The sequence below is a fragment of the Lathyrus oleraceus genome, chromosome 6 (genome assembly GCF_024323335.1).
Source record: "Lathyrus oleraceus cultivar Zhongwan6 chromosome 6, CAAS_Psat_ZW6_1.0, whole genome shotgun sequence".
NCBI lineage: Eukaryota > Viridiplantae > Streptophyta > Magnoliopsida > Fabales > Fabaceae > Lathyrus > Lathyrus oleraceus.
The window spans coordinates 109,615,892-109,643,409 of NC_066584.1; the positions used below are offsets into that span (position 1 = coordinate 109,615,892).

The following is a 27,518-nucleotide window of genomic DNA, read 5'->3' on the forward strand; positions in this document are numbered from 1 at the left end:
CGATTGAAATTTTTTGTTCGACATTTGATATTTCCCATATCTTGTATATTTTCCCCTTTGCTTTTTAATTTAAGCGTTGGTATCCTGAAATAAGATGAACAAAAGCACACAACACACCATGCATATTCTCCCCCTTTTGGCATTATCAAAAAGAAGAAAAGAGAACAATAATACACTAAGAAATAACATATATTCAAAAATCAATTCAATATAAGATTCCATGTTCTCTTCTAATTCTGTAGAAAGGTTCTTTCGCTAGGGGTTTAGTAAATATATCAGCTAAATGTGCACGAGTATCAAGGAATTCAAGTTCTACATCCTTTTTAAGCACATGATCCTTTAGAAAATTATGTCTTACATCAATATTTGGTTCTTGAATGCATTACAAGATTTTTTGTTAAATTAATAGCACTAATATTATCTCATATTATAGGAATGCCTCCTAAGTTTAAGCCATAATCACATAGTTGTTGTTTTAACCACATAACTTGTGCAATACAACTATTAGCGACTATGTATTGTGCTTCAATGTTACTTAATGAAACACACTTTCTTTTTATAAGACCATGAAACTAAAGCATTCACTAGAATATAACAAGTTTTGCTAATATTTTTTCGACCAGTTTTACATCCATCAAAATTAGAATCATAATAACCAACCAAGCCACATAAAATACCTTTAGGGTACCATAATCCTACATTAATGGTCCCTTTAAGATATTTCATCATTCTTTTAACATAAGTGAGATGAGATTCTTTTGAACATGATTAATATTTAACACAGAAGCACACACTAAACATAATAACAAACCTACTTGCTATAAGATAAAGTAAAAAATCAATTATACCTCGATATTTTATTACATCAATAGATTTTCCAGACTCATCTTGATTAACATAGGTGCTAGTTCTCATTTGTGTGGCTATTTTTTTTGCAATTATCCACATCAAACCTCTTTAAAAGCTTTTTGCACTATTTTGACGAAGTGGTAAAAATTCTATTTTCTATTTGTTTGATTTACAATTCAAAAATGAAATTTTATTTTTCCATTAAACATTTCAAATTTTCGTTGCATCATATTTGAGAATTCACTCAATAGAGATTCATTAGTAAAACCAAATTTTATATCTTCATCGTAAATTGTACAAGTAAAATATGACCATCAATCTTCTTAATAAAAAATTTAATGTCCACTTTTCCTTTTATCAATATCATTTTCACAAAGAACAAGCATAATCTTTCAAAACCACTTCATTCACAATCAATTATTATGATGACAGAAATAAACATACACTAAAAAAACAGAAGAAACCAAACAGCCCCACACAATAATAATGTAAATGTTACTAAAGTCCACCACTACTACAACTACAACTACATACACACACTTTGTGATATTTTTGTTTTTTAAAGTAAAACAAAGTCTTCTTTTTATTACTATTTTTTCTGTTAGTTTTCGTGTGTTTGTGTTTGTGTTTGTGTTTGTGTTGTGTGGTGTCATTGTGCGTCTATTGCTTTTGGACTCTTCCCATTACATTTCATCATCCATTAAACCTGTCTCTTTTCTCTCTTCTCTTATCTCTCACTGCTTCCATGTCGGCCATCATCTCTTCCCTTTCAATTCAATCCACCTCATGATTCTTTCTCTCTTCTAACAAGATCTCAATTGAGGTTATTGTGTTGTCAGTACTTTTTACCTGGATCTTCAACTATGTTGTTTTGGTTCATGTTTATGTAATGATTCACTTGTAGTTTTTTCATTGTTTTGGTTCATGTGTTTGTGATGATTCAGTGTTTTCTCTCTGTTTCACTCTTGCCAACCCTTCTTTGAAATTTTTTGTAGAAAAAACAGAACAGAGAAAAAAAATTGGTGGGTATGAACAATTTCCATGAAATTTCTAATTTTGATAAACATGGCAGAAACCCTTTGACATTTCAAGGTTATCAGCACATGAGGATTTTCTTGGTGTGAAAGTTTTGTAGTTAATTGGCATCAAAATTGAAGATAAAAAATTGAACTTTATGGAATCTGAATTATTCTGTTAGCAAAATTGAAGATTCAAGAGAAGCAAGCAGTGAGCAACTGTGATCATACATGACTTTTCAGGTAGAAAAAAAGTCATAATTTGCAACTTTTCTAATGTTTTAACTCATGGAAGATAAAAAATAATGTTTTTTTTTTTTGTGTGTGGGTCATCATGAATTCTATTACTTAAATTGGTGAACTAATAAAGTTGCAGAAATTTTGCAGTGAAAGGTTTTTGAAGATGAATACATTTATGGATTCAAGAGATAATAACTCATCAAAAGAAGATGAAAGGTGTTTAGATCCTCAGCTATGGCATGCTTGTGCAGGTGGAATGGTTCAGATGCCGGCGGTGAACAGTAAAGTGTATTACTTTCCTCAAGGTCATGGTGAACATGCATGTGGACCTGTTAATTTCATGAATTGTCCAAAGGTGGAGCCTTTGATTCCATGCAAAGTTTTTTCTGTTAAGTTCTTGGCTGATCCTGAAACTGATGAGGTTTATGCTAAGCTGAAGCTTGTTCCTTTGAGTGGAAATGGAAATGGAAATGGAAATGGAAATGATGGTGTAGATTATAACAATGATGTTGTTGGTGTTGAAAATCAAGATAAGCCTGCTTCGTTTGCAAAGACATTGACGCAATCTGATGCGAATAACGGTGGAGGTTTTTCTGTTCCTAGGTATTGTGCGGAGACGATATTCCCTCGGTTGGATTACGCGGCGGATCCTCCTCTTCAGAACATTTTGGCTAAAGATGTTCACGGCGAAACATGGAAGTTTAGGCATATTTATAGGGGGACGCCGAGGAGGCATCTTTTGACTACAGGTTGGAGTACTTTTGTTAATCACAAGAAGCTTCTTGCTGGTGATTCAATTGTGTTTTTGAGGGCGGAAAACGGTGATCTTTGTGTCGGGATTCGACGGGCGAAGAAAGGTATCGGTGGCGGACATGAGGATCCTTCAGGGTGGAATCCTGTAGGAGAAAAGTTTCCTCTGCCTTGGTTTGCACAGAACGAGAATCAAATGATGAGAAACGTTAACAATAACAACAACAATGGTTTTAACTCGAGCGCGAATGTGATGGGGAGGGAAAAAGTTAGGCCAGAATCGGTCCTTGAAGCGGTAACTTTAGCTGCAAATAAGCAACCGTTTGAGGTTGTTTACTACCCTCGCGCAAGTACACCGGAGTTTTGTGTTAAGGCGCATTTAGTAGAGGCGGCAATGCATATTCGATGGTGTTCTGGAATAAGATTCAAGATGCCATTTGAAACCGAGGATTCGTCTCGAATAAGTTGGTTTATGGGAATTGTATCTGGAGTTCAGTTTGTTGATCCCCTTCTCTGGCCTAATTCACCTTGGAGACTTCTTCAGGTAACATCAAAATTGCATAATACCGAAATGTGGTGATCTCACTCTTGCTAATGTTTAATGTATCTGGTCACTATTATAAGCAAATATTCTCTTTTTATGTTGATTGAATGATTAATGTATCTGATCTATACACAAGTTATTCAATGAACCTTGAAAATGAAATCTTTACTTATAACAGTGACCCTTACGTGAGGGTGTAGCTTATCATCAATAATGTGCTTAGCTATTGCGAAAATTTGGTAGAAATGATAGGTCATCATTAATTTGCTCAAGTTTTTATATTTGTAGGTTAAATGGGATGAACCAGATTTACTACAAAATGTGAGAAGGGTGAGTCCATGGTTGGTTGAATTAGTAGCAAACGTTCCGTCGATGAACCTTTCACCTTTCTCGCAACCAAGAAAGAAATTGAGAATGTCGCCAAACTCAGATTTCCCCCTCGACGGCCAAATTCCGGTGCCAACTTTTCCTAGTAACCTTCTAGGTACGAGCAACCTATTTCGTTGTCTACCCGAAAATACTCCTGCTGGCATGCAGGGAGCCAGGCATGCTCATTACGGTCTTCCAATATCGGATTTCCACCTCAGTAAAGTTCAGTCAGGTCTATTTCCGGCCGGTTTCGTGCCTTTTGATCATGCTGCTAAACTACCTAATGTCTCTGATAACCTAATGATGCAAAAATCTAGCATGAGTGAGAATGTCTCTTGCTTACTATCAATGGCAAGTTCTACTCAGTCTTCGAGGAACTTCGACGACGAGAAGAAACCTCAGCTTGTGCTTTTTGGCCAAAAAATTCTAACCGAGCAACAGATCTCTAATGACCGTTCATCTGATGGAAATGCCGATAAAGTAACGGATTTTTCTGATGGTTCGGGAACTCCTCTTCATCAACAACACTTACGAAAACGCTACTCTTGTGAGACCGAGGCGAGTTTGGAGCGTGCTGATCACTGTAAAGTTTTTCTCGAATCAGAAGATGTCGGTCGAACAATTGATCTATCTTTACTTGAATCTTATGATCAACTGTACAGAAAACTTGCAGACATGTTTGGCATAGAAAAATATGAAAAGGTAAGCCGCGTGCTCTACCGGGATATATCAGGAGCAGTCAAACACATCGGAGATGAACCATTCAGGTAAGAATCCCAATCACCACCCTCTTGTATTGCAATTAAATTATCAGCTTATAGTATAATAAGTACTTATATCAGTGTTTATGTATAAGTTCTCTCAAACATTAACTGAAGTCTTTATGCTAGTAGATAACCGTCTCTGTAGCACCGTCGCCCCTTAAAGAAGTGTCCGTGTCCGTGTCAGACACTAACACTCTGACACCATTACATTCAATTTATTCATTTTTTTTTCAAATTATTACCAGTCACGACGTGTCAGTGTTAGTTTCGTGTCAGTTGTCCGTGTCTGTGTTCGTGGTTATCTAATAAGTGAATCAAAACCTGCTTTCTTATTATCTCTAATGATTTTGCAGTAACTTCACAAGAACAGCAAGGAGATTGACAATTCTAATGGACTCAAACAAATAAACATTCATTCAATTTGTACAGCTGGTTCATGAAATCCTTCATTGACAAATAGAAGAAGGCAGAGTGATCTAATTTTGAGTTTGGATTTTGAAATTTTCATTGTAGTGATCATCATAACTCTAAGAGAATTTCCTTCTCTCTTTTTGTTTGTTTTATTTTTAACCTTTCTTAATTACTTGATTTATCTTTTCAATTGAGTATTTTGTAGGTAGAAGAGGATACATTTGATTGGTTTTTTTATGTAGTGAAAAAAAAAACAGTATTCAACTTGAATACTTAATTGAAGCATTCACCTTTGTAGACATTGTAATTTACTAGCACTTATAATTTAATCAATTTTGAATTATATGCAATTCTAATGCCGAAAATGTAAGTAACATCATCACGTATAAAATTAATTAGGTCATGTCAACAAAAAATTAATAAATGTTCTATTTTGGTTGGTAAGAAATTGATGCATAATTGAATATTTTTTCAATATGTAAAAATACCGAATTCGATGATTAGTCTCTGCAATTGCAATAGCTTCAGACAAAAGATCTTACTTATATAGCATGTAGACTTCGTGTCTATGACAAAAAAAAAAGTCTAATAAAAATGAAGAAACATGGGTGAAGCTGACATCATGAAAAATCAAGAATGACATGTTTTAGACGGCAACATACATATTTACACACCTCACGGGCCATGGCCATGACTTGAACAAAATCTAGCTAGTAATAATGTGACACATGGAAGACTTGGCATGAAACAACAAGAACGAGGATGAAGAAATCATGAAACATGGTTCATCAAGGGAGTTTCAATTCAACTTCCAAGTATGGAATTTTCCTTACCTAAAATTCAATTCAAACCAAACATAGGTCTCATGCTGATGCCGCAAAGTGTGGGAGAGTTTAATTTAATATAGTTAAATGAATTAATGTGACAATTATGTCAGAGGTTTCGGGATTGCAAAACTAGACTTGTCAAACACAAACACAAACACAAAGTCAAATAATGTTAGATTCGGAGCGTGACATGCATAAAATATTACTAACATTAAAGAAAACAACATCATAGGAGTAACAATGAAGGAAGAGCTGGAAAGCAGAGGACACATTCCTATTTAAGTGTTCACAACAAAACAATCAGTAAAAATGAGTATTATTTAGTTTTATCTTTTTTTAATAAATAATTAAAATAATTTTATTGTCTTAATAACATTTTTTATATTATCTTAATAATTATTTATTTATTTTTATCTTCTTATAATAAATAATTAAAGATAATATTATGTTGAATTAAACTTTTAAAAATAACAAATAGAAAAAAAAGTTGATCTCATAATAACCATAAATTATTAGTTATCTCCAATTCTTAATATAAGAAAAAAATTTACTTTTTAGATTCATTGAAGAATCAATTTATTTTTATTATATATACTTCAAATATATTTATTTTTCATTAAATCTAAAAAGTAAATATTAAGGATTAGAAAATTTGTTAGAAGTAATCCATATTCAATAGATGTACTGGTCTTGTTAAACTTAATCTAACTAGTGTAGGTTAGAATTTTCTTCTACGTGACATTATTATTTGTGTATAAACAATTGTAGTTGTCAATAGAGTGACAGTGCGTAACCATTTGCGGAACCGTTTTGAAGAGCAGTTGAAGTTTGTTATTTCAATTCTCTATGTTCTCTCTCTTCTTTCATCTTCATCTTCTTTATCTTGTGTACCAACAATTGGTATCTAGAGCTCCGGTTCAAATCCACAGGGAAACACGAGTGAATAGTGAGGCATTGTGTGATTGATTTTGTTTCTTGAATTCGTGTTGACTTTTTGATCGGAATCGTAACAGAATCACATTTCTTGATTCTGCGGGATTGGGAAACACTAGTGTTTAGTGAGACCTGAGCGAATTGCACAAGGTTGGAGATGAACGAAAATGGTAATTTGAGTACTAAGCTTCCAGTGTTCGAGGGCAAGAACTGGAATTGATGGATGATTCAGATGCGTGTGTTGTTTGACGCTCAAGATGTTCTTGATCTCATCAATGACTGTTACGTTCTGGTTGCACTTCTAGAAAATGCAACGGATGCGCAATCGAATGCTCAGTGTGATTTGGGGAAAAAGAATCAGAAGACGTTGTTCTACATCCATCAGTGTGTTGATGCGAACGTGTTTATGAAAATCGATGATTCGACAATGACGAAGGTTGCGTGGGACACACTGGTACGGTGCTATGGAGGTGATGCATTAGTGAAAAAGGTGAAACTTCAGTCTCTACATAAGCAGTATGATAATCTCAACATGAAGAACAATGAGAAGGTACCTGACTACATCTCTAGAGTTATTTTGATCACAAATGAGATGAAGTCGTGTGGAGGAACTCTCTCTGAACAAAAGATCATTAAGAAGGTATTGAGATCACTTACTCCTCAATTTAATTACATTGTTGTAGCAATTGAACATTCTAAGGTTCTTAGCACCCAGAGAATTGAAGGGATGCAAAGTAGTCTAGAGGCATAAGAGTTACGTGTGACTGAGAGAAACTCTGAAATGGAGGTAGAGTAGTAGGCTCTGAAAGCATCTTCTGGTAAGATATATCAGAAGCAGTCTTTGTCAGAAGCCAGGAAGAAATCTGATGGTGTTCAAAAGTCATAAACCTTAACTTCTGAAAGGCAGAAGAGTGCTCAGAAGGAGAAGGTCCAGTACTACTGTTGTAAGAAGTTTGGTCACTTTGTTGTTGATTGTTGGTCAAACAAGGAAAGGAAGTCATAAGAAGAAAACATAGTCAAAGGAGATTCTGATGATGAACCTATGCTATTGATGGCTTCTGAGTCTGATAGTGTGTATTTGGTAGACTGGTGGTATATGGACACTGACTACTCAAATCACCTAACTGGAAATACACAATGACTGGTTGATTTTGACTCTAGAAAGAGGAAAAAGATCAGATGTCCTGATCATAAATGACTCAACACTGAAGGTATGAGAAATGTCAAAGTCAAGGTGAAGAATGGGAAAACAATTCTGATCAAGGATGTTTGGTATGTTCCTAGCATGAAGAGTAATATGATGAGTGTAGGTCAGCTCATTGAGAAAGATTTCTCAGTTACTATGAAGAACAATCTCTCGAAGTTGTATGATTATGATCAGAAATTGATTATGCAATCTAAGCAGGGAAGTAATAGAACATTCAGGGTGAATGTGGAGATAGTTGAAACTAAATGTCTTAGTGCAGAAGGCGTTGAAGGTGACATTGAGCTGTGGCACAAGAGATTGGGGCATCTTAATTTTAGATTATTAGGGCATCTGAATTCTAAGAAGCTAGTATATGGCATTCCCAAGATTGTGAAGCCTGAGAAGTCATGTGAGATATGCATGAAGGGCAAGCAACCTAGATTTCCATTTGCATCAGAAGTAGCCCTAAAAGCAACGCATGGTTTAGGAGTAGTAAATTATGATGTTTGTGGACCATATAAAGTACCCTCACTTGGAGGAAACAAATGTTTTATGTCGTTTAAGGATGATTTCACAAGAATTACATGGGTAACACTCATCAAGTTTAAGCATGAGGTATTTGCTGAGTTTCAGAAGTTCAAGGTGAAAGTTGAAAAACATAGTGGTCAGAAGCTGAAAGTTCTCAGAATTGATAGCGGATGTGATTAAAACTTTATAGAGTTTAGAAAGTTCTGTGAGGAGAATGAAATTGAGCATGAGGTGACTGCTCCATACACTCCTCAACACAATGGTCTTGCTGAAAGAAGAAACCTAACTTTGCTTGATATGACAATGAACATGTTGAAGGAGAAGAAGCTCCCTCACACCTTGTGGGGAGAAGCTGTTACCACTGCATCATATATGCTCAATAGGTGTCCAACCAAACTTTTGAAGGAAATTGTTCCTTTAGAGAAGTGGACTGGAGATAAGCAAAGTGTGAGCCATCTGAAGGTGTTTGGTTCTGTTTGTTACAAACATGTTTCAGATGCTAAAAGAAGGAAGTTGGATGACAAAAATAAAGTTATGTTGCTTGTAGAGTACCATAGTGCAAGTGCTTATAAGCTCTAATGTTCTATCACTAGCAAGGTTAACGTCAACAAATACGTTATTGTGAAGGAATTAGAAGCGTGAGATTGGAACAAGTCTCAATCCAACTCTGATGAGTTAACATCTGAAGATACTTTAGAATATGAAGGTTCTGAAGATGAATCAAAATCAAAATCAGAAGGTGACTCTAAAGGAGAATCTATTTCTCAAGGGGATTATGCCTCTGAAGATAAGTTAGGGTCTAATGGTGATTCTGAGTCCGAAGATGAGTCGGAATCAGAAGATGATTCTGAAGGCGAGTCTGGCTTTGAAGGCGAGTCTGACTCTAAAGGCGAGTCTGACTTTGAAGATGAATTTAATTCTGATCCAGATTCTGGCGGTGATTCAGACTCTGGTGGAGATCCAAACTATGGGAATATTCTAGACTCTGAAGGTGGTCATGCCTCTGAAGGTGGTACTTTTGGGGTCCTAGCATCTGATACTATTTCAGCGTCCGAAGACGATTTTGAACATGTTCAGAGGCCACAAAGAATCAGAAACATTCCAAGGAGATTTGCAGAGTTTGACATGCTGCAAGATACTAAAATAGACTCTGAAGGGAAAGTCATTCGGTGTGTCATGTTAGTAGACTCTGAACCAGTGAGTACTGAAGAAGCTCTCAAGAAGAAAGTGTGACTAAAGGCCATGGAAGAATAACTTGAGTTTCTGAAGAGATTTGAGTTGTTGGATTGTAAGGCTGTTGTCACACCTTCAGAAATAAATCACAAATTGGATTATGATCCTAAAGATGATGATGTAGATGCTACAAAAGCAATTGGTTGACTCTCTGAGGTATTTGTGTAATACCAGACCTGATATTTAATATGCAGTTGGAATGGTTAGTAGGTTCATGAGTAAACCGAAATGGTCTCATTACCAAGATGTTGTTAGGATTCTGAGGTATATTAAGGGGACTCTAAAGTATGGAGTTTTATTCCCTTCTGGTGAAAAGGCTAATCAGGGTTAACGTGTTATTCAGACTCTGATTGGTGTGGAGACATAGTTGACAAAATAAGTACTTTTGGATATTTGTTTAAGTATCTGGGAGACCCTATTTGTTGGTGTTTCAAAAAGAAACTAGTTGTTGCTTTGTCAACTGTGAAGCTAAATACATTGTAGGTGTTATGGTTGCATGTCAAGCTGCTTGACTTTTGAATTTACTACAGGATATGAAGATCAAGGTAAGTAAGCCTCTAAAGCTGATGATTGATAACAAGTCTGAAATCAATCTTGCCAAGAACCCAGTGTTTCATGGGAGAAGCAAGCATATTGAGATTAAGTCTCACTTTCTGATAAGTCAAGTTCAGAATGGAGTGCTAGAAGTTATGCACTGTAGCACCTAGAAGCAGCTGGCAGATGTTCTGACGAAAGCGATCAAGACTGATCCATTTCTCCATCTTAAGGATGAAATTGGTGTTCTTAGTTTTGATTAGCTGATATGAATTAAGGTATGATATTAGAAGTAATTCATATTCAGTAGTAGTATTAGTCTTGTTAAGCTTAACCTAGCTAGTGTAGGTTATCATTTTCTCCTACGTGGCATTATTGTTTTTGTATATAAACAAGTGTAACTGTCAATAGAGTGACAATGTGTAACCATTTATTATAATCATTTTGAAGAGTAGGGGAAGTTTATTTTTTCAATTCTCTCTCTTCTTTCTCTTTTTCATCTTCATCTTCTTCACTCTTGCACCAACAAGATTAATAAAAAAATGTTAATTTAATTAAATTATTATTATTTTATTTAAGCAATATAAATTGTTCAAAAATATTACATACAATTAAATTATTTATTTAATTAATAAAATATTTTCTTTATCAATATAAAATAAATAATAATAATTCAAAAAGGGTGCATATATTATTAAATAAATAAAGGTAAAACTGACAAAAGTAAATTAAATTTATATTGAAAACAAAAAAATAATAGTATTTCATTTAAAACTTTTCTTGTAAATTGTATAATAATAATAATAATAATAATAATAATAATAATAATAATAATAATAATAATAATAATAATAATAATAAATAATAATAATAGTTATTATTATTATTATTATTATTAATAGTAATAATACTATTATTATTATTATTATTATTATTAATATTATTATTATTATTATTATTATTATTATTATTATTATTATTATTATTGAGAGAATAGTAGATAAACTTGGCACACGTGAGAACATGGGCCATGCATGGTATGATAAAGTAGAGGTAAAGAAAAAAAAAAGAGAATACTAGGTTCACGTGTGGTGACGTCATCAACGGTGGTTTTACGCATGTGTTACGGCGTATTGGCGACAGGGCTGTTTTCTTGTTGCCACTACATTGGTTGTTTGAACTTCGAAGTTGAAGTCTTTTATTGTCAAATTAATTGTTTTTATAGGCACTTTCATAGTACAATCCAAGGATATGATATTTAATATCAAATAAACGATTAAAATTAAAAAAAAAACAGTAGTAAAGTTTTGGTAGACCACTTATAGATTTTTTTTAAATAATCATTATTTAAAAAAAGAAAATTCAAAATAATTAATATTTTAACTTTTTTTCCAAAATAATCACCTTTCAAAACAGATGTGTCAGATGAACTGACGCATCCATTTTGAAATAAGAAGAGGCGCCAACATCACTGGCGCATGCTTTGGAGACATGAAATGGTGGCGCCAAGTGAACATGCCACAATGACATGGGAGCAAGGCGTACGAAAAGCTTGGAACTTTTCGCAGTCGCACCAATCTCTATCTAGTTTCACTCTTTACCGTCTCATCGACATGCTCTCATTGTGATCCATGGACTCGACAACACTATACCAACCTTTAGCACGGTCAAACACCGTGACCACGTGTGTGTTTGCTTTGGCAGCTTCATGTCTAATGAATTTCATTGAAGCATCACTGAACACCAATCTCTATCTAGTTTCACTCTTTACCGTCTCATCGACATGCTCTCATTGTGATCCATGGACTCGACAACACTATACCAACCTTTAGCACGGTCAAACACCGTGACCACGTGTGTGTTTGCTTTGGCAGCTTCATGTCTAATGAATTTCATTGAAGCATCACTGAACAACTGTCCAGATTGCAACACTGAACTCCATTTGGAACGTCTGGTCTCAAACAGCGCCCCTAGCCTGAAATATGTTGCCTGCACCAAAACGGTTATAGGTAGGTTACAAATGCCTTTGAAGATAGAGTTCATTGATTCCACAAGATTTGTTGTCATGTGGTCCCAACGTTGACCGTTGTCGTATGCCTTAGTCCCCTTCTCCAATGGAATATTGTCGATCTACCGTACTCCATCTGCGTTTGACAATCTTATTTCTTCGCGGTAGTGTTTGAAATAAGTTTTTGATAATATGTAGCTTGCATTGACAACCTTCTTCCGCAACATTTTGTCTTTGATCTTCCGCATAAAATTCTGAGCAATATGTCTAATATAGAAGACATGTGTCGAAGGAGGATCTTGCCAACCATTATCAATGTTATTATATGCACTGATGATCGAAGGGTGTCTGTTGGAGATCAAACATAAGTTAGGTTGAGGTGCAACATGAAATCGGAGATTTCTTAGGAAAAAAATTCATCCCTTAGCAATCTCCCATTCAACAAGGGCAAAGGCGATTGGAAAAATGTTGTTGTTGCCATCTTGTGCCACTGCCATCAGTAACGTTCCTTTGTATTTCCCATATAAACATGTACCATCAATTTGTATAATAGGTTTACAGAAAGAAACACCCTATGATGCATGGTTGATACGCCTAGAAGACACGGTGAAATATTCCATTTCCAATAGCACATGTCTCGTCTGGTGTATATGCGGGTAACGTTTCCAACTTGACAATACTCCCTAGAGCATACTGTTTTAGAACCAACAAGTATTTTGGAAGTTGTTTATAAGACTCCTCCCAATTGCCATACACTTTTTCAACAGCCTTTGTCCTAGCTATCCAAGCCTTCCTATATGATGGAGTGTAGTGGTATTGTGTTACAATATATGAGATTATTGTACTCACCTTTAACAACAGATTGTCGCCAATGGAAAATAATATTTCATCGCCCCTCTTTCGGTACGAAGCTGACAACCTGAAAAGGCAGTGCTCATTCGGATAATAAATTTTGTACCTCAATGCATTAGTTTTATCAACTCTGAAATCAGCTGATAGTTCCATGTGAAACTTTTTAATGGCTTTTACACAATCTTCTTTTGTGCGAAATGTGTCTCATTGTTTCAAAGATCCTTGCATTTGCACATAAGGATTGTACCATATATCTGATGAAGGTTCATCGGAACCCAAATTCAACCTTGTCATGTGTTGAGGTGGACAGTATACATGACTAGCTGGTAATGGCTCTTCCTCTTCATCAGCGTTCACCATTGAATCAACCAAAATCTCGGCTTCTTCTTCATCATCTACAACATTCACCTCAGCTTGTTCGTCGTCATCAGTTTCACAAAACTCTTGTGACTGATCAATAAACTAAGACACTTGTTGTTGTTATGCTAATATATACAACTCTATATCGTTGTACCCATATTGTTCGTGACTAACAAACATATGTTGAACATCGTCATCATCTCGAATCTTCTTCTGATAAAACTTCAATTGGTTTTCTGCAAACCAAACAATATTTTTATAGATGATTTTCCCCACATGACTACACTGCAATTTCTTTTCTATTCTTTGTTTCAGATGTGAAAAATTTGATCTTCGAATTATTGTAAACCGAGTTACCTTTGTGTTGCGAAAACAAAAACCGAATAATTGATGCTCAAATATTTTACCTTCGGTATGGGCACTCATCATGTAATGTTATGAGGAATACATTTTTTTTAAATCTAACTTTAGTATTTCTTTTGATCTGTATGGGTATTGAAGGTGAATGCATTGATATGTTATTCACATGCAATTAAATAGGGTAAATGTTGAATGCATTGATCATGGAATTCATCTGCACAAACAAGACAATGCAATGAAAAGAATCCATGCAGAGAAAAGATAATATAATGCATGCGCCTGGTAGAATCTCTACACACACAAAGCATGCGCCCGCACACAAGGAATCTCACAAGAATCTCTGCCCTAGTAGTCCAAAGCAGGAGCCCATTCCCTAGGCGCATAAAGCAACCTAGGCGCCAATAGCATGAGCGCCTCTTCATTGCATGGAAATATTCACATGCATGTGTCACTAGCTTTGGCGTATGTGACCTTGCATGTGAATATTGCATGCATGCTTCTAAGGCTATGGCGCCTCCTACATGCATGCGCCTAAGGCTTAGGCGTATCCTCTACTATGACATGCATGTATCCAATCACTTGCTGCGTAGGTTGTAAACCTAGTAAAGACTTCCTCATCTATAAATAGGGCATCAATTCACAACATCTCATCATACACAACACTATCATTCAATCTCTGCAACACTCTTTCTTTACCATACTCAACCTCTGTAACACTCAACCTCTGCAACATTATGTCTCTGTTGACTATGGGTGATGAACACAGAGGAACACTCGATAATATCTCAACATTTGTATGTTATTACTCTCTTTTTACTTATTTCATATTTATTTCGTATATCTTTCTTATCTATGTTTTTTTATATATTACTTCTTCTTATTTTATTTCTTACTTATGTTTTATTAGGACCCTAAGCGATTTCGATGCCGTGTACATGAATATGTACCCCACGATCCTTTGATAGAACCATATATTAGAGGATATGGTTTTGGAAATCTCCTTAACATAGTCTCGTACTCGGTGGACTACAAATTTATTCTTGCTTTGTTGGAGAGATGGAGACCCGAGACCCACACATTTCACCTTCCTTTCGGTGAGTGTACCGTCACACTTGAGGACATATACATGTTGTTGGGTCTATGTGTAGACGGTAAGACCGTGAATGGTAGAGTTAACCAAGACAACTCTATATGCAATGAATTATTGGGTGCCCCTTTGTGTGACGACCAAACTGAGGGAGAGTCATCCGGTCAAGCTAGCGGGCAAGGTATAAATTTAAAATATCTTAAACAATATTATGCGAGTATAATAGTGTCTAAAGAATCAACCGAGTACGAAAAAATAATTAAAGCTCGGTGTTATATTATGATTTTATTTGGTAACTTTTTATTTTCAGAAAGTACTGGTAATATAGTAAATATTATGTATTTACCTTTGTTACGCAACATTAATAAAGTAAGCACATATAATTGGGGTTCATCTGTGTTGACCCATCTATATAGTGAAATGTGTAAAAATGCCAAAAAAATACTTGTACTTTTTATTCATGTGCGTATTTGCTACAAGCACGGGGTTGGTCAAGAATGTCGTCATTCTCCCCGATAAACGAGAAGCCATTCATATTCCCGTTTGCAACAAAGTAAGTTTAAAACTTTACCATATAATTAATTATACTTTATATTACTATTAACTATACATAATATTTGTCAATTGTTTATGATCTAGGTGGTCAGTTAGAGGGATGAACTATAATAGGTGTCTGAAATAGGCTATAGTAATCTATCGCAATCTATTGGATTACATTGGATCAGACGATGTAATACTCATACATAAATCTATTTAAATTTAAACATACTTATCAAATTATTTATCATCTAAGCGTGTCGTATTGTTGTACAGTTTATCCGGAGGCCATATCTGGGTCTTGATCATTAGGTTAACCATGATGATGATGCAATTTGGACAGCAAAGACACCAATTATACGGTTCATTACTGTGGAGATGCACCCGAGTGGTCGGGTAAAACTGCAGTTCGGCATACATCAACAGATTCCAGAACCTCCGACGTGTTTGAGAGATTGGCATCAAAAAAGAGTCGATGCTCAATGGGATTATTCCTGTTGGTTCTATGTGTTGGCAGCAATTTTGGTAAAACCTAGAGTGTTCACAAGTTGTCACAAGTGTTGTTTTGACATAAGATAACATGTACATGCAGGATGTTTAAAATGTGAATATGCAGGATTTTACTAAGATGTCAGACCCGATGTCATGACATCTGTATACAGAACATTCAGTCTGAATGTTATGTATTGTGTGATTGCGTTTTTTATGCTAATCTATGTATGATTGGAGAGATGATTAAACGCGCCATTCAATCATTAATTATAACCAGATTGACTTATTTTCCAACAAGATATAATCAGCTGTCATGAGAAGATATGAATGGAAAATAGTTTTAGGGTTTTATGATGTCCAAGCCCAGCCAATTGCTTCTATATAAAGGACATGGAAAACCTGGTTTTATACACAAGAAATAACGAATGAAATATTGAGAGAGAATAAGGGTTTTAGTCTTGTGTGGTCGTGTGAATTGTAAGCCATTCATTCATCCATAGATGATTGAATTGGACTGATTGTTGAGTTGTAATTTGTCCACTCAAAGCTTTGAAGCATGAGTGTGTGTTTACTTGATTGAAGCTTTTAAGCAAGATCAAGTACGTGTCTTTGAAGAGTGTCTTCTTTTCATTGTAATTCTTGTTTTATATCACTGCTGTGATTGAGGGGGAGTGAGTAGGATCTCATATCTAAGAGTTCTTAGGTAGAAGTCACACGGGTAGAGATTAGGTGAAAAGACTGTAACTTGAAGTTGTTTACTGAGAGTCTTTGAACTGATTCTGTTTAGTGGATTTCCTTCCTAACTTGGTAGCCCGCAGACGTAGATATTAGTGTCGTGACATTACCTTTGATATCTCATATCTGATACCAGAATTTCAATTGGTATCAGAGCAGGCATCCTGCTCTGGTTCTGGGTGAGATCTAGGGACGTCACTTTCTTGTACTATGGATAGAGACGGAGGATCTGTTCACAGACCACCTATTTTGGATGGATCCAACTATGATTACTGGAAACCTCGAATGGTTGCCTTCCTAAAATCTTTGGATAATAAGGCTTGGAAGGTTGTTTTAACAGGCTGGGAACATCCAGTTATTACTAAGGAAGGAGAAGCTACAACTGACAAGAAGGCATAGGAACAATGGACCAAGGAGGAGGATGATCTAGCCCTTGGGAACTCTAAAGCATTGAATGATATATTCAATGGAGTAGATAAGAACATCTTCAGATTGGTAAACAACTGTGAGGTGGCTAAAGATGCTTGGAACATTCTCAAAACCACTCATGAAGGCACCTTTAGAGTGAAGATGTCTAGACTGCAGCTGCTCACTACCAAGTTTGAAAATTTAAGGATGAAAGAAGATGAAAATATTCATGAATTTCATATGAATATCCTTGAAATTGCTAATGCCTTAGGAGCCCTGGGTGAGAAGACGTCAGATGAAAAACTAGTGAGGAAAATACTCAGGTCACTTCCTAAGAGATTTTCCATGAAAGTGACAACCATAGAAGAGTTTCAAGACATTTCCAATATGAGAGTTGATGAGCTAATTGGATCCCTCCAAACATTTGAGATGGGAATGTGTGATGGATCTGAAAAGAAAGTCAAAAGCATAACCTTCATGTCAAACACTGAAGAGAAAGAGGAAGAAAGTGGTCAAGATACTGATGAAGATATGGCAAATGATGTAGCATTACTAGGAAGACAGTTCAACAAACTTCTGAAAAAGATGGATGTAAGGTCTAAGTCTAATGTCAAGAACATCTCATCTGACATCAGTAAGTCCAGTAATGCTGGAAGAAGAACAAGATCTGATGAAAAGTCCAAAGAAGGAAAAGGAGTTCAATGCCATGAATGTGATGGGTATGGACACATTAGAGTTGAATGTGGAACCTACCTCAAGAAACAGAAGAAGAGTCTTGCTGCTACTTGGTCTGATGAAAGTGAAATAGAAGAGTCTGCAAATCTTGTGACTGCCTTGATTGGAAGATGAGGTTCTGATGAAGACTCAAGTGATGATGAAGTAAGCTTTGATGAGTTAGCCACTACCTACAGAAAGTTGTGTCACAAAAGTGAATAAGTGTGTCAACAAGTTGAAAGTCAGAAGAAAGTGATAACACAACTAGAGAATGAGAAGGTAGAACACTTGGAAACCATCTCTAAGTTAAAAACTGAAGCAGTGTACTTGAATTCCAAACTAGATGAGATGACAAAGTATGTCAGAATGCTAAACAATGGATCTGACACCTTAGACAAAATTCTCCAGACTGGACAAATGACAGGAGACAAGTCTGTCATTAGGTTCAATGAATCCAAACCTGAGTGCAGTCACACTGGTAGCAAACCAAAATCCAAACCTGAGTGCAGTCACATTGGTAGCAAACCAAAGATGTCACATCATATGTCACAATATCATAAAGGAAGACAGCAAAAAGGGAAACATCAAAGATGGAGATGTCATTACTGTGGAAAATTTGGTCACATAAAACCATTCTGCTATAAGTTGTGTGGCTATCCTAGTCCTTCTCATCATCAACCTAGACCTAAACATCACATACCTGTCAACAGAAAACAATGGGTTCATAGGACTGGTGTTACAAACCTGATAGCTCACACTTCCTTCAGAGTTTCAGCCAAAGAAGACTGGTATTTTGACAGTGGGTGCTCCAGACACATGACTGGAAACAAAAACCTGCTAACTGGCCTTTATCCTCATGCCACCAGCTATGTAACCTTTGGTGATGGAGCAAAGGGTGAAATCAAGGGGATTGGTAAGCTTAACTGTCCTGGAGTCCCTAACCTTGACAATGTCCTACTTGTTAAGGGACTGACTGCAAACCTAATAAGCATCAGTCAACTATGTGACCAAGGTCTAACTGTAAACTTCACAAAAACTGAATGTCTGATTACTAATAAAGAAAATGAAGTAATCATGAAAGGAGTTAGGTCTAAGGACAACTGCTATATGCGGAGTTCTCAAGAAACTGGTTATTCATCAATGTGTACTCTAGCCAAAGAAGAAGAAGTGAAGATATGGCATCAAAGATTGGGCCATCTGCATCTTAAAGGAATGAAGAGGATTATATTTGTTGAAGCTGTTAGAGGAATTCCTAACTTGAAGATTGATGAAGGAAGAGTTTGTGGGGAATGTCAGATTGGAAAACAGACAAAGATGTCAGATCAGAAGCTCAGGCATGACACCACTTCCAGAGTGCTGGAACTTCTCCATATGGATTTGATGGGACCCATACAGGTGGAAAGTCTTGGTGGGAAGAAGTATGCTTATGTAGTGGTGGATGACTTCTCCAGACACACCTGGGTCAACTTTATAAGAGAAAAATCTGATGTATTTGAAGTCTTCAAAGATCTTTGTCTAAGACTTCAAAGATAAAAAGAAAGTCAGGTTATCAAAATCAGAAGTGATCATGGGAAGGAATTTGAGAACAACAAATTTGCTGGATTCTGTGCATCAGAAGGAATTAGTCATGAGTTCTCATCTCCCATTACTCCTCAGCAAAATGGTGTGGTAGAAATGAAAAATAGAACTCTCCAAGAATCAGCCAGAGCTATGATTCATGCTAAGAAATTGACCTACCACTTCTGGGCTGAAGCTATGAACACAGCCTGCTATGTTCACAACAGAGTAGCCTTGAAGAAAGGGACTCATACTACTTTATATGAAGTCTGGAAAGGGAGAAGACCTATAGTCAAATACTTCCATGTGTTTGGTAGTAAATGTTATATCTTGACTGATCGTGAACAAAGAAGGAAGATGGATCCCAAGAGTGATGAAGGAATATTTCTGGGCTACTCAACAAACAATAGAGCATTTAGAGTCTTTAATTCCAGAACAAAAGTAATGATGGAATCTATCAATATTGTGGTTGATGATCAGTAGACTGATGTCACAGACGATGTTGAGACATCCCTAAATGATTCCCCAGCTGACTTCCCAGACAAAAGTAATGAGAGTGAACTCACTCAAGCTGAATCTGAAGCTGACAAAATTAATAAGGGACCCTCTATCAGAATTCAGAAGGATCATCCTAAAGATCTCATTATAGGATACCCAAATAAAGGGGTCACAACTAGATCAAGGGAAGTGATCTCACATGGTTGTTTTGTGTCCAAGATTGAGCCTAGGAATGTCAAGGAAGCCTTGACTGATGAGTTCTGGATCAATGCCATGTAGGAAGAGTTAGGCCAATTTAAGAGAAATGAAGTATGGGAACTGGTTCCAAGACCTGAAGGAATAAATGTCATTGGAACAAAGTGGGTGTACATGAATAAATCTGATGAACAAGGGGTGGTTACTAAAAATAAAGCAAGATTAGTAGCACAAGGATACACTCAAGTTGAAGGAGTTGACTTTGATGAAACATTTACCCCTGTAGCTCGCCTTGAGTCTCTAATACCCCAAAATTTACCCTTCACTTTTTCTTGGAAGCATGGGATTAAGTTTCACATTGCATTTGCATAAGCATGGGATTGCATTTGCATCATCAGGGTTTAATTGATCACTCCTTAACATAAGGAGCCCACACAAAGCAAGACTGAGAATTGAAATTCATTCTCCATATATACAAGTCTCAAGGTGGTCCAGGTATCTTATGGTGGTCTACAATTCATCAATGGAGGATTCAGAGCTCCTAGAGTGTGCATCTGGATTTAATCAGGAGATTAGGGTTTCATGGCTATCTGCAACAGGCAATGTTTGGTTGGAAGTGAAGGAGCTTATCCATGTCATGATTGGAGAGGCATTTTAGCCTAGGAAGATTCACAATTGTCTCTGAAAGATCCATTGGCAATCAGTGCAATCAGTTCCTGATCATTTTGCCCTAAACCTAGGGTTTGGTATAAAATCAGTTTATTTCTAATTCCTTGGGTAAAACTCTTTTCCATGGCCCTCCATATGTCCACAAGGATCTACATACAAAAAATCAGCTCTTTATTTGAGCCAAAGGTGCTTCAATTGATAAATGGAATCGGAAATCAAATAGTTTGGGAAAAGTCAACTGTGGGGCCAGAAAAGTCAACTCCTAACATTTTGAAAGTGGAATCTCAAAATTCATGCCTAAGGGAGCCTACATGTGAAATTTGATCAAGGTTGGATCATGGATTCATCATTTAATCAGGAGTTGGAAAAGTTACTAAATTTGGAAATAGTTGACTTTCTATTTAGGGCAAGTTTTCATGATTGTTGCACCCACTTTAAGCCCATTTTCCATCAAGATGCGAGCTCCATTTGAGAATTTCTCCAACATGAAAGTTGTTCCTCTTGTTCCAAGATTTCTAGATATATAAAGTTTGTTTCCTTTGGATTAAAATTGAGAAAGTTATGCTTGGTCAAAGTGAGACATTATTTTAGGACACTTAGAAAATTTTCTAAGTCCAAAATCTTCAAGATTTGTAAAGACTTATAGGCCAGTTTTCTTGCACTTCAAGGCATCTTTTGAAAATACTTTCCTCATGACAATTGTACCTTGACATGTCCTCTTTCACATCCTTTTGGAATCATCCCATTTGGATCATTGGTTTGAGAGATGCACTCATCTAAAGTTGGCATCATGAACTGAATTTTTAGGCAGCATTTAGGCCAAACTGGCCCAACCTGTTGGCATGATGAAACCTGCACTTTATGGCCATTTTCCCCCTCTTTCCACTCACCATTTCAACTTGTGTTAAACATGAAAAATGTTAAGCTCCATGACCTCTTCATACTGTTTGCATTGCCTTGCCATTTGGTCATGTATTCATCAAGATACAAGGTCACAAAGTCACCTATTTGAATTGTTTTTATGCTGCACAAGACAACCAAGTCAGACCACAAAATCGACCAGCCCTTGCTTTTCCTCATTTGGCCATGTACTTTTGGTTCCACTCACTTAAGTTTTGCTACAATTAGAGTTTCCTTTCACACCTCACCTTTTGCATTGGATTTTGCTCATGAACCAAACCAAACATGTGCAAGCCCATTAGCCATTTTAAACCCAACATACATAAGCATCTAAACCCTAATCTGAAGAGATAGAGGCGGCCACTATTTTCGACCTAAGCAAGAGCAAGGCAAGTGGACAAGGTTGCTTTCCTTCCATTTCCATTTCACAAGTTTCTCAAGCACAAGCATCAAAACAGCACCTTATTCTCCTTCCATCTTCAAGGGGCATTGGACCTTTCATCCACTAGGTAAACATTTCACTCACTCTCTTCCATGGCCTTGCTCATGCTCATTCATACTTGTTCATCACTTGTTTCTTTCATGCTTACCATGCTTACTTCATATTGTTTCCCATTATGCCATGCTTGTTTCATTTTGATTTTCCATGTAAATAATATGCCATGTTTGTCTATGAAACCCTCACCATGAGGCATTGTGATTGAGCTTGAGTTTGTGTTGTGAAATTTTTGTTGTATCCGTGTTCATGAGGGTCCCTTGTTGTTCACTTTTCACCATGTTTAAGTTACCATTTCCTTCAAAATAAAACACCATTGTGTTATACTCATTTTGCACTTAAATTTTGCTTTTTATATCATCCCATTTGGTGAGCCATAGCATGAGAAATCTTGTGTGGAAAATGGAAGAAATGGCCTGGGTTTTACGTTTCCAGCATGCATGTTGTTAGGGTTTTGTATGTTGCATGAAAAAGACCGGACGTGTCACGCCAGAGGCCCTTGGATCGTGCGCGTGTTTTATGATCTTGTCCATCCATTTCCTATTTTGTCTTTTGTGACTTATATACACTTGACCTGTCGATGGTGTGTTACATGATTTAATAAGCTGTACGTTTATTTTTATGGTGTCACGCTGGAATAAATACTTGGACCGGGCCTAGCGCGCTACCACTATCCACACCTCCCTGCCTGGCCCATTACTATTATACCACATTCATTTTCATTTCTTTTTTTTAATTCATTTTATTTTTTCTGTTTTGTTTTTAAATAATAAAAAGATTTTATTTATTCATAAAAATACCAAAAAATACTTTTCACATTTTTTAATGTTTTATTTAATTTTATTTAATTTTTATTTTCATATTTATTTATTGTTAATATTTTATTATAATTATTTATTCCAAATAGTTCATATTAGCATACTTTTTTTTATTAATTTTATTTTCATGACTTACAATTATTTTTAACTCTTGATTTTTGGGATGAGGGTTGACCAATGTCCCAGGGTCGACCTGACCTTTTCTTGGGATTTTGTTTTTCATTTTCAATTTATTTTGGATTTATGTTTAACCTAGTTTGTTTGGTTGACTTTTCATTTGACTTCTGTTTTATTTCAATTAATTTATACACTAATTCACATTATTTTAAAAATATTTTTGGGGGATGATGATGTCCTGACCCCACCTTAGCTAGTTTAATTTTTCATAATTTTATTGATTAATTTACTATTTATTTGAAAATTTTTAAGTTGACTTGACTTTACAATTGACTTTTCTATGATTGATGTTTGACTTAAGGGATTGCTTAGGGCAATTGAAGAGATCTTTTGATCCTTCCTTGTTCATCTCATATGCCATGTACTAGAGGCCTTTCATCTTGATTTTATTTGATCCTTGCATCATTTCCCGATTAAATTATTCATTGATCCTTTGTGTGCATAGTTTCATCTGTCTGATTCATCTGATATTTTTTATACTTGTTTCTTTCACCCATGCTTCTATTGTTTTTTTGTTTAATATGTTTATACTTCTCACGCATTGTCTGATGCTCTTTCATTTCATTCTTTGATTATTTTATTTGATCATATACTTGATTGCTTATCTGATTGTTTGACGACTTTTGCCTACTTGTATGATGTATGAGGCATATATTCTTATTTTATTTGATTGCCATGAACGATCCCCATTCATAACAAATGTACCCCTCTCCCATGAAGTTTATAATGTTTATTCTTTCATTATTTATTCATTTGTTAATACAAGAATTAAAAACGAACATCCGATAACCATTTCAAAACAAGTTCAAAACCTCGATTCAACGCCGAGTAATCATTTTCAAAACTTAACAGAACCAGTACGTATTCATCCATCCTTTTGTAAGTCGATTGCTTCATGCATCGCCATTTCTCTTGTAAGTCGATTGCTTCAGGCATCGCCATCTACCTGTAAGTCGATTGCTTCATGCATCGCCATCTACCCTTCTCCTCTCTTTGCTCCATCCGTCGACTCTTGTTCCGTTTAGGTAGCACCCATTAGGTAGAACCCTTTGTATGATAACATAGGTAGTATTCCCTTATTCTTTGTATGATAACATAGGTAGAATTCCCTTATTCTTTGTATGATAACATAGGTAGTATTCCCTTATTCTTTGCATGCTGACATTAGGTAGATATTCCCATTTGTAAATCCTAATACATAGGTCCACATTGAATGACAAATCTAGGGCAGAGCTTCCCCATTTTTAGACCTTCCGTGCGTCTCCGATCCTGTGGCATGTCACTCCGTCCTATTGCAAAGAGGTAACTTCCTAAGACTCGATTCAGCGAGCTGCGACACCTGCTGCTAGGACGTGAACACATTGCCCACTCTCCTTTGACACAACTGGTGTCCTCCTTTGTAAGTCCATGTTCAGATGGCAATCCTTAACCCTATTTAGTCGAACTACGACAACTCTGATTCTCATGTTCAGATGATATACGTAGGCACAAGATGCGATGTCTTGCCGAGTTTGACTTAAAACTAACAACTAATCCTTGTTTGCTTTCGCCCTTGTTGCGATTCTTTTCTCTCGCCCTCGTTGCGATCGAGACCTTCCCTTTATCTTGCCCTGGTTGCAATTGAGACCCTTATTCCCGTAGTTAGTTGAACTACGTTTTGCTCTGATTCTCATTCCAGATGAGATACGTAGGCATAAGACGCGATGTCTTAGCGAGCACACTTCTCTTTCACCCATAGGTAGCCGAGCTACGAAGACTCTGATTCTCATATTCAGATGAGATACGTATGCAGTGGATGCGACATCCGTGCGAGTCATTTTCTTTTGACCCTCTTTTAGTAAATAGCATATTAGATAAAGGCACACCCTTTAGACAAGAACAACAAGAGTGGATCCCGTAGAGTACTACAGATGCGTAGGGGTGCTAATACCTTCCCTTCGCATAATTGACTCCCGAACCCAAGATTTGGTTGCGAGACCTTGTCTTTTCCTTTCCTTTTCTTCAGGTTTTCTTCGAGCGTTTCCTTTCCCTCCTTTAGGATAAATAACGCACGGTGGAGACTCTTCTGTCATTTCTTTTCTCGCCGGTTATTTTTCGCAGGTTGCGACAGCTGGCGACTCTGCTGGGGACCCGGTTTCCCTAAGCGAGTCCGTCCTAGCTTTTGTAGGTTTCTTGTTTGTTGGGTGTTTATTCTTTTGTACAGATATTTATTTTTCAGCATTTACCTGCTTTACCTTATTACATTCATGTACATATGTTTGTTGTATCTGTGGGTTATGTGGGTGGGTTGTTTGTTGGGGTGGGATGTTTTATGAGAGATAAGCCCACTACCCAGGTTTGAGCGTACACATAGGTTTTAGAGTGGATAGTCATGAGGCTTGCGTGGCATGTTGCTACGTTAAGTTGTTCATGAGACCCACATCCAGACGAGGTTTCTTTTGGATACATTCTGTCCTATGGGTGTTCCATAACGACAGATGTTCCTCTAGAAATCGTCGACTCTGGTGACCATTTCCCGAGAACTTAGTCGAGGCCTCTCCTTAGAGACGCGGTTATGTTAGCTCTGGTGGGCGCATTCTCGCTGCTCAATCCGAGGACCTCGAGGCTGGGAACTTGCTTTAGGATATCCTGTTGAGGGGAGTCAGTGGAGGTCTTTTGTCTCGTAATAATGCCAAACCTTCAATGGTAAACGTATTATTCGACTGAAGGGCAAGAAGCTGACGAACTTCTGTTCTTAGAACCTACCAGTGAGGGGCGGGCCAAATTCAGGAAACCTTAACCTTCAACCAACCCGATTTTCTAGAGCAGAACTTTGATCTCGTATTATATTCCTTAGTGGTTTCTCTTCAGACAATGCAACCTGACAGTGGTTCAAGCAGATACAGCAGTCCTGATTTCCATGTCACTGCATTGCATCACATCATTTTGCATTCACATCATTTAACACATGTTTATCTATTCCCAGGGGTTTATATCTTTCTTCTTGATTCTAGTCGGGGTTTTCTGAAGAAAAAAAGACATGTCGCTTACAAATTTTCTATTGAGAGACTGGAATTAAGGGGCAAAATACCCTTTTGGAATTGATAAACATGTCATTGCATTTGCATATCCATAGCATGTCTTGCATAACAGGTACCGCCGCGGTGTTCTCATTTTGTTGGGTGTTCCACTAGCAGGATAGCTTATTCAGGCATTCACCGGTACGGTACCCGCAAAAACCAACAGAGAGCAATGGAAGGCCTAAAAGCAGAACTCGCCGAGATGAGGATCCGCATGAACCAATTCATGGATGTGGTTCAAGGGGTGGCTCAAGGACAACAAGAGCTCAGACAGATGATGCAGAGGAATTCCGCCACTACCCAACCAGAGACGGTAACTGATCCTCCAGTTGGAGAAGTTAACGGACCCAGTGGACCGGGCCCTATCCCGATCCCACGTGATAACCCTGATCAATAACCCATTCATGATGATCAGGAGGATTAGTTCACCCTGATGCAGGAGGACCTTGGCATGGGCCATGGCATGGACCCCATGTTTAGAAGATTGGAGGAGAGGATAAAGGCTGTGGAAGGACATAATACTCTGGGGGTCGATTATGCTAACTTGGGGCTGGTCCCAGGTGTGAGGGTACCACCAAAATTCAAAGTTCCAGTATTTGATAAATACAATGGCAACTCTTGCCCAAAGACTCATGTATAAGCCTACTTCCGCAAGATGGTTGCATACTCCAACGACGAGAAGCTGCTCATGTACTTTTTCCAGGACAACCTAGTTGGGGCATCCCTGGAATGGTATATGAGACTGGACAGATCCCACATCCGTTGCTGGAGAGATTTGGCTGAGGCCTTCGTGAAGCAGTATCAGTACAACGCAGACATGGCGCCTGACAGAACTCAACTCCAGAATCTGTCTCTCAAGAGCAATGAATGCTTCAGAGAATATGCTCAACGCTGGAGAGAGACAGCTTCCCGTGTTCGGCCTCCAATGTTGGAAAAGGAAATGGCAAACATGTTCATGAACACTCTGCCCAGATCTTACTTGGAGCGTCTGGTGGGTTGCAACGCCTCCAATTTCGCTGATGTAGCCTCTACTGGTGAGAGGGTGGAGAACTACTTGAAGACGTGCAAGATCCAAAGTGGGGGTGGATCATCATCAGGGGTGAAAAAGCCGTTCATCGGAGGGCAGAAGCGGAGAGAGGGGGATGCCAATTCTCTGTCTTCATATCAGAGAAGGGGTATTAGAAGGAACAGTTTTCAGAGCTACCATCAACAACCTTATGTTACAACTGTGACCATTCCGGCTGTAGCACCAGTACAACAACAACAACCACAATGTCAACAAACTCAGTACCAACAACAGCAGCAGGGTAACAGACCCGCCTACCAACAGAGGCAAAAGATGATGGACAGGCGTTTCGACACTCTTCCAATGTCGTACGCTCAGTTGCTTCCTAGTCTTCAACAATTACAAC

General features: G+C 37.1%; 1 protein-coding gene across 2 annotated transcripts; it reads left to right on the forward strand.

The window, feature by feature from the left end:
• Window positions 1-1,395: 1,395 nt before the first annotated feature.
• Window positions 1,396-5,242, forward strand: LOC127092721 (auxin response factor 18). 2 transcript variants are annotated; one of them, XM_051031605.1, is made up of 4 exons: window positions 1,396-2,108; window positions 2,242-3,399; window positions 3,688-4,535; window positions 4,886-5,242. In XM_051031605.1, exons 1-4 carry the CDS (start codon window positions 2,097-2,099, stop codon window positions 4,938-4,940), a joined length of 2,073 nt encoding a protein of 690 aa, XP_050887562.1. In that variant the 5' UTR covers window positions 1,396-2,096; the 3' UTR covers window positions 4,941-5,242. The 2 variants fall into 2 exon arrangements, with proteins under 2 accessions (XP_050887562.1, XP_050887563.1); XM_051031606.1 differs by having other exon boundaries at window positions 1,397-2,108; window positions 2,253-3,399.
• Window positions 5,243-27,518: the final 22,276 nt, after the last annotated feature.

Excerpts from the sequence above, each read along its gene's own strand:
- LOC127092721 (XM_051031605.1), top strand. Across the intron at positions 3,400-3,687 it reads CACCTTGGAGACTTCTTCAG|GTTAAATGGGATGAACCAGA; the intron begins GTAACATCAAAA and ends TTATATTTGTAG. Across the intron at positions 4,536-4,885 it reads ATCGGAGATGAACCATTCAG|TAACTTCACAAGAACAGCAA; the intron begins GTAAGAATCCCA and ends ATGATTTTGCAG.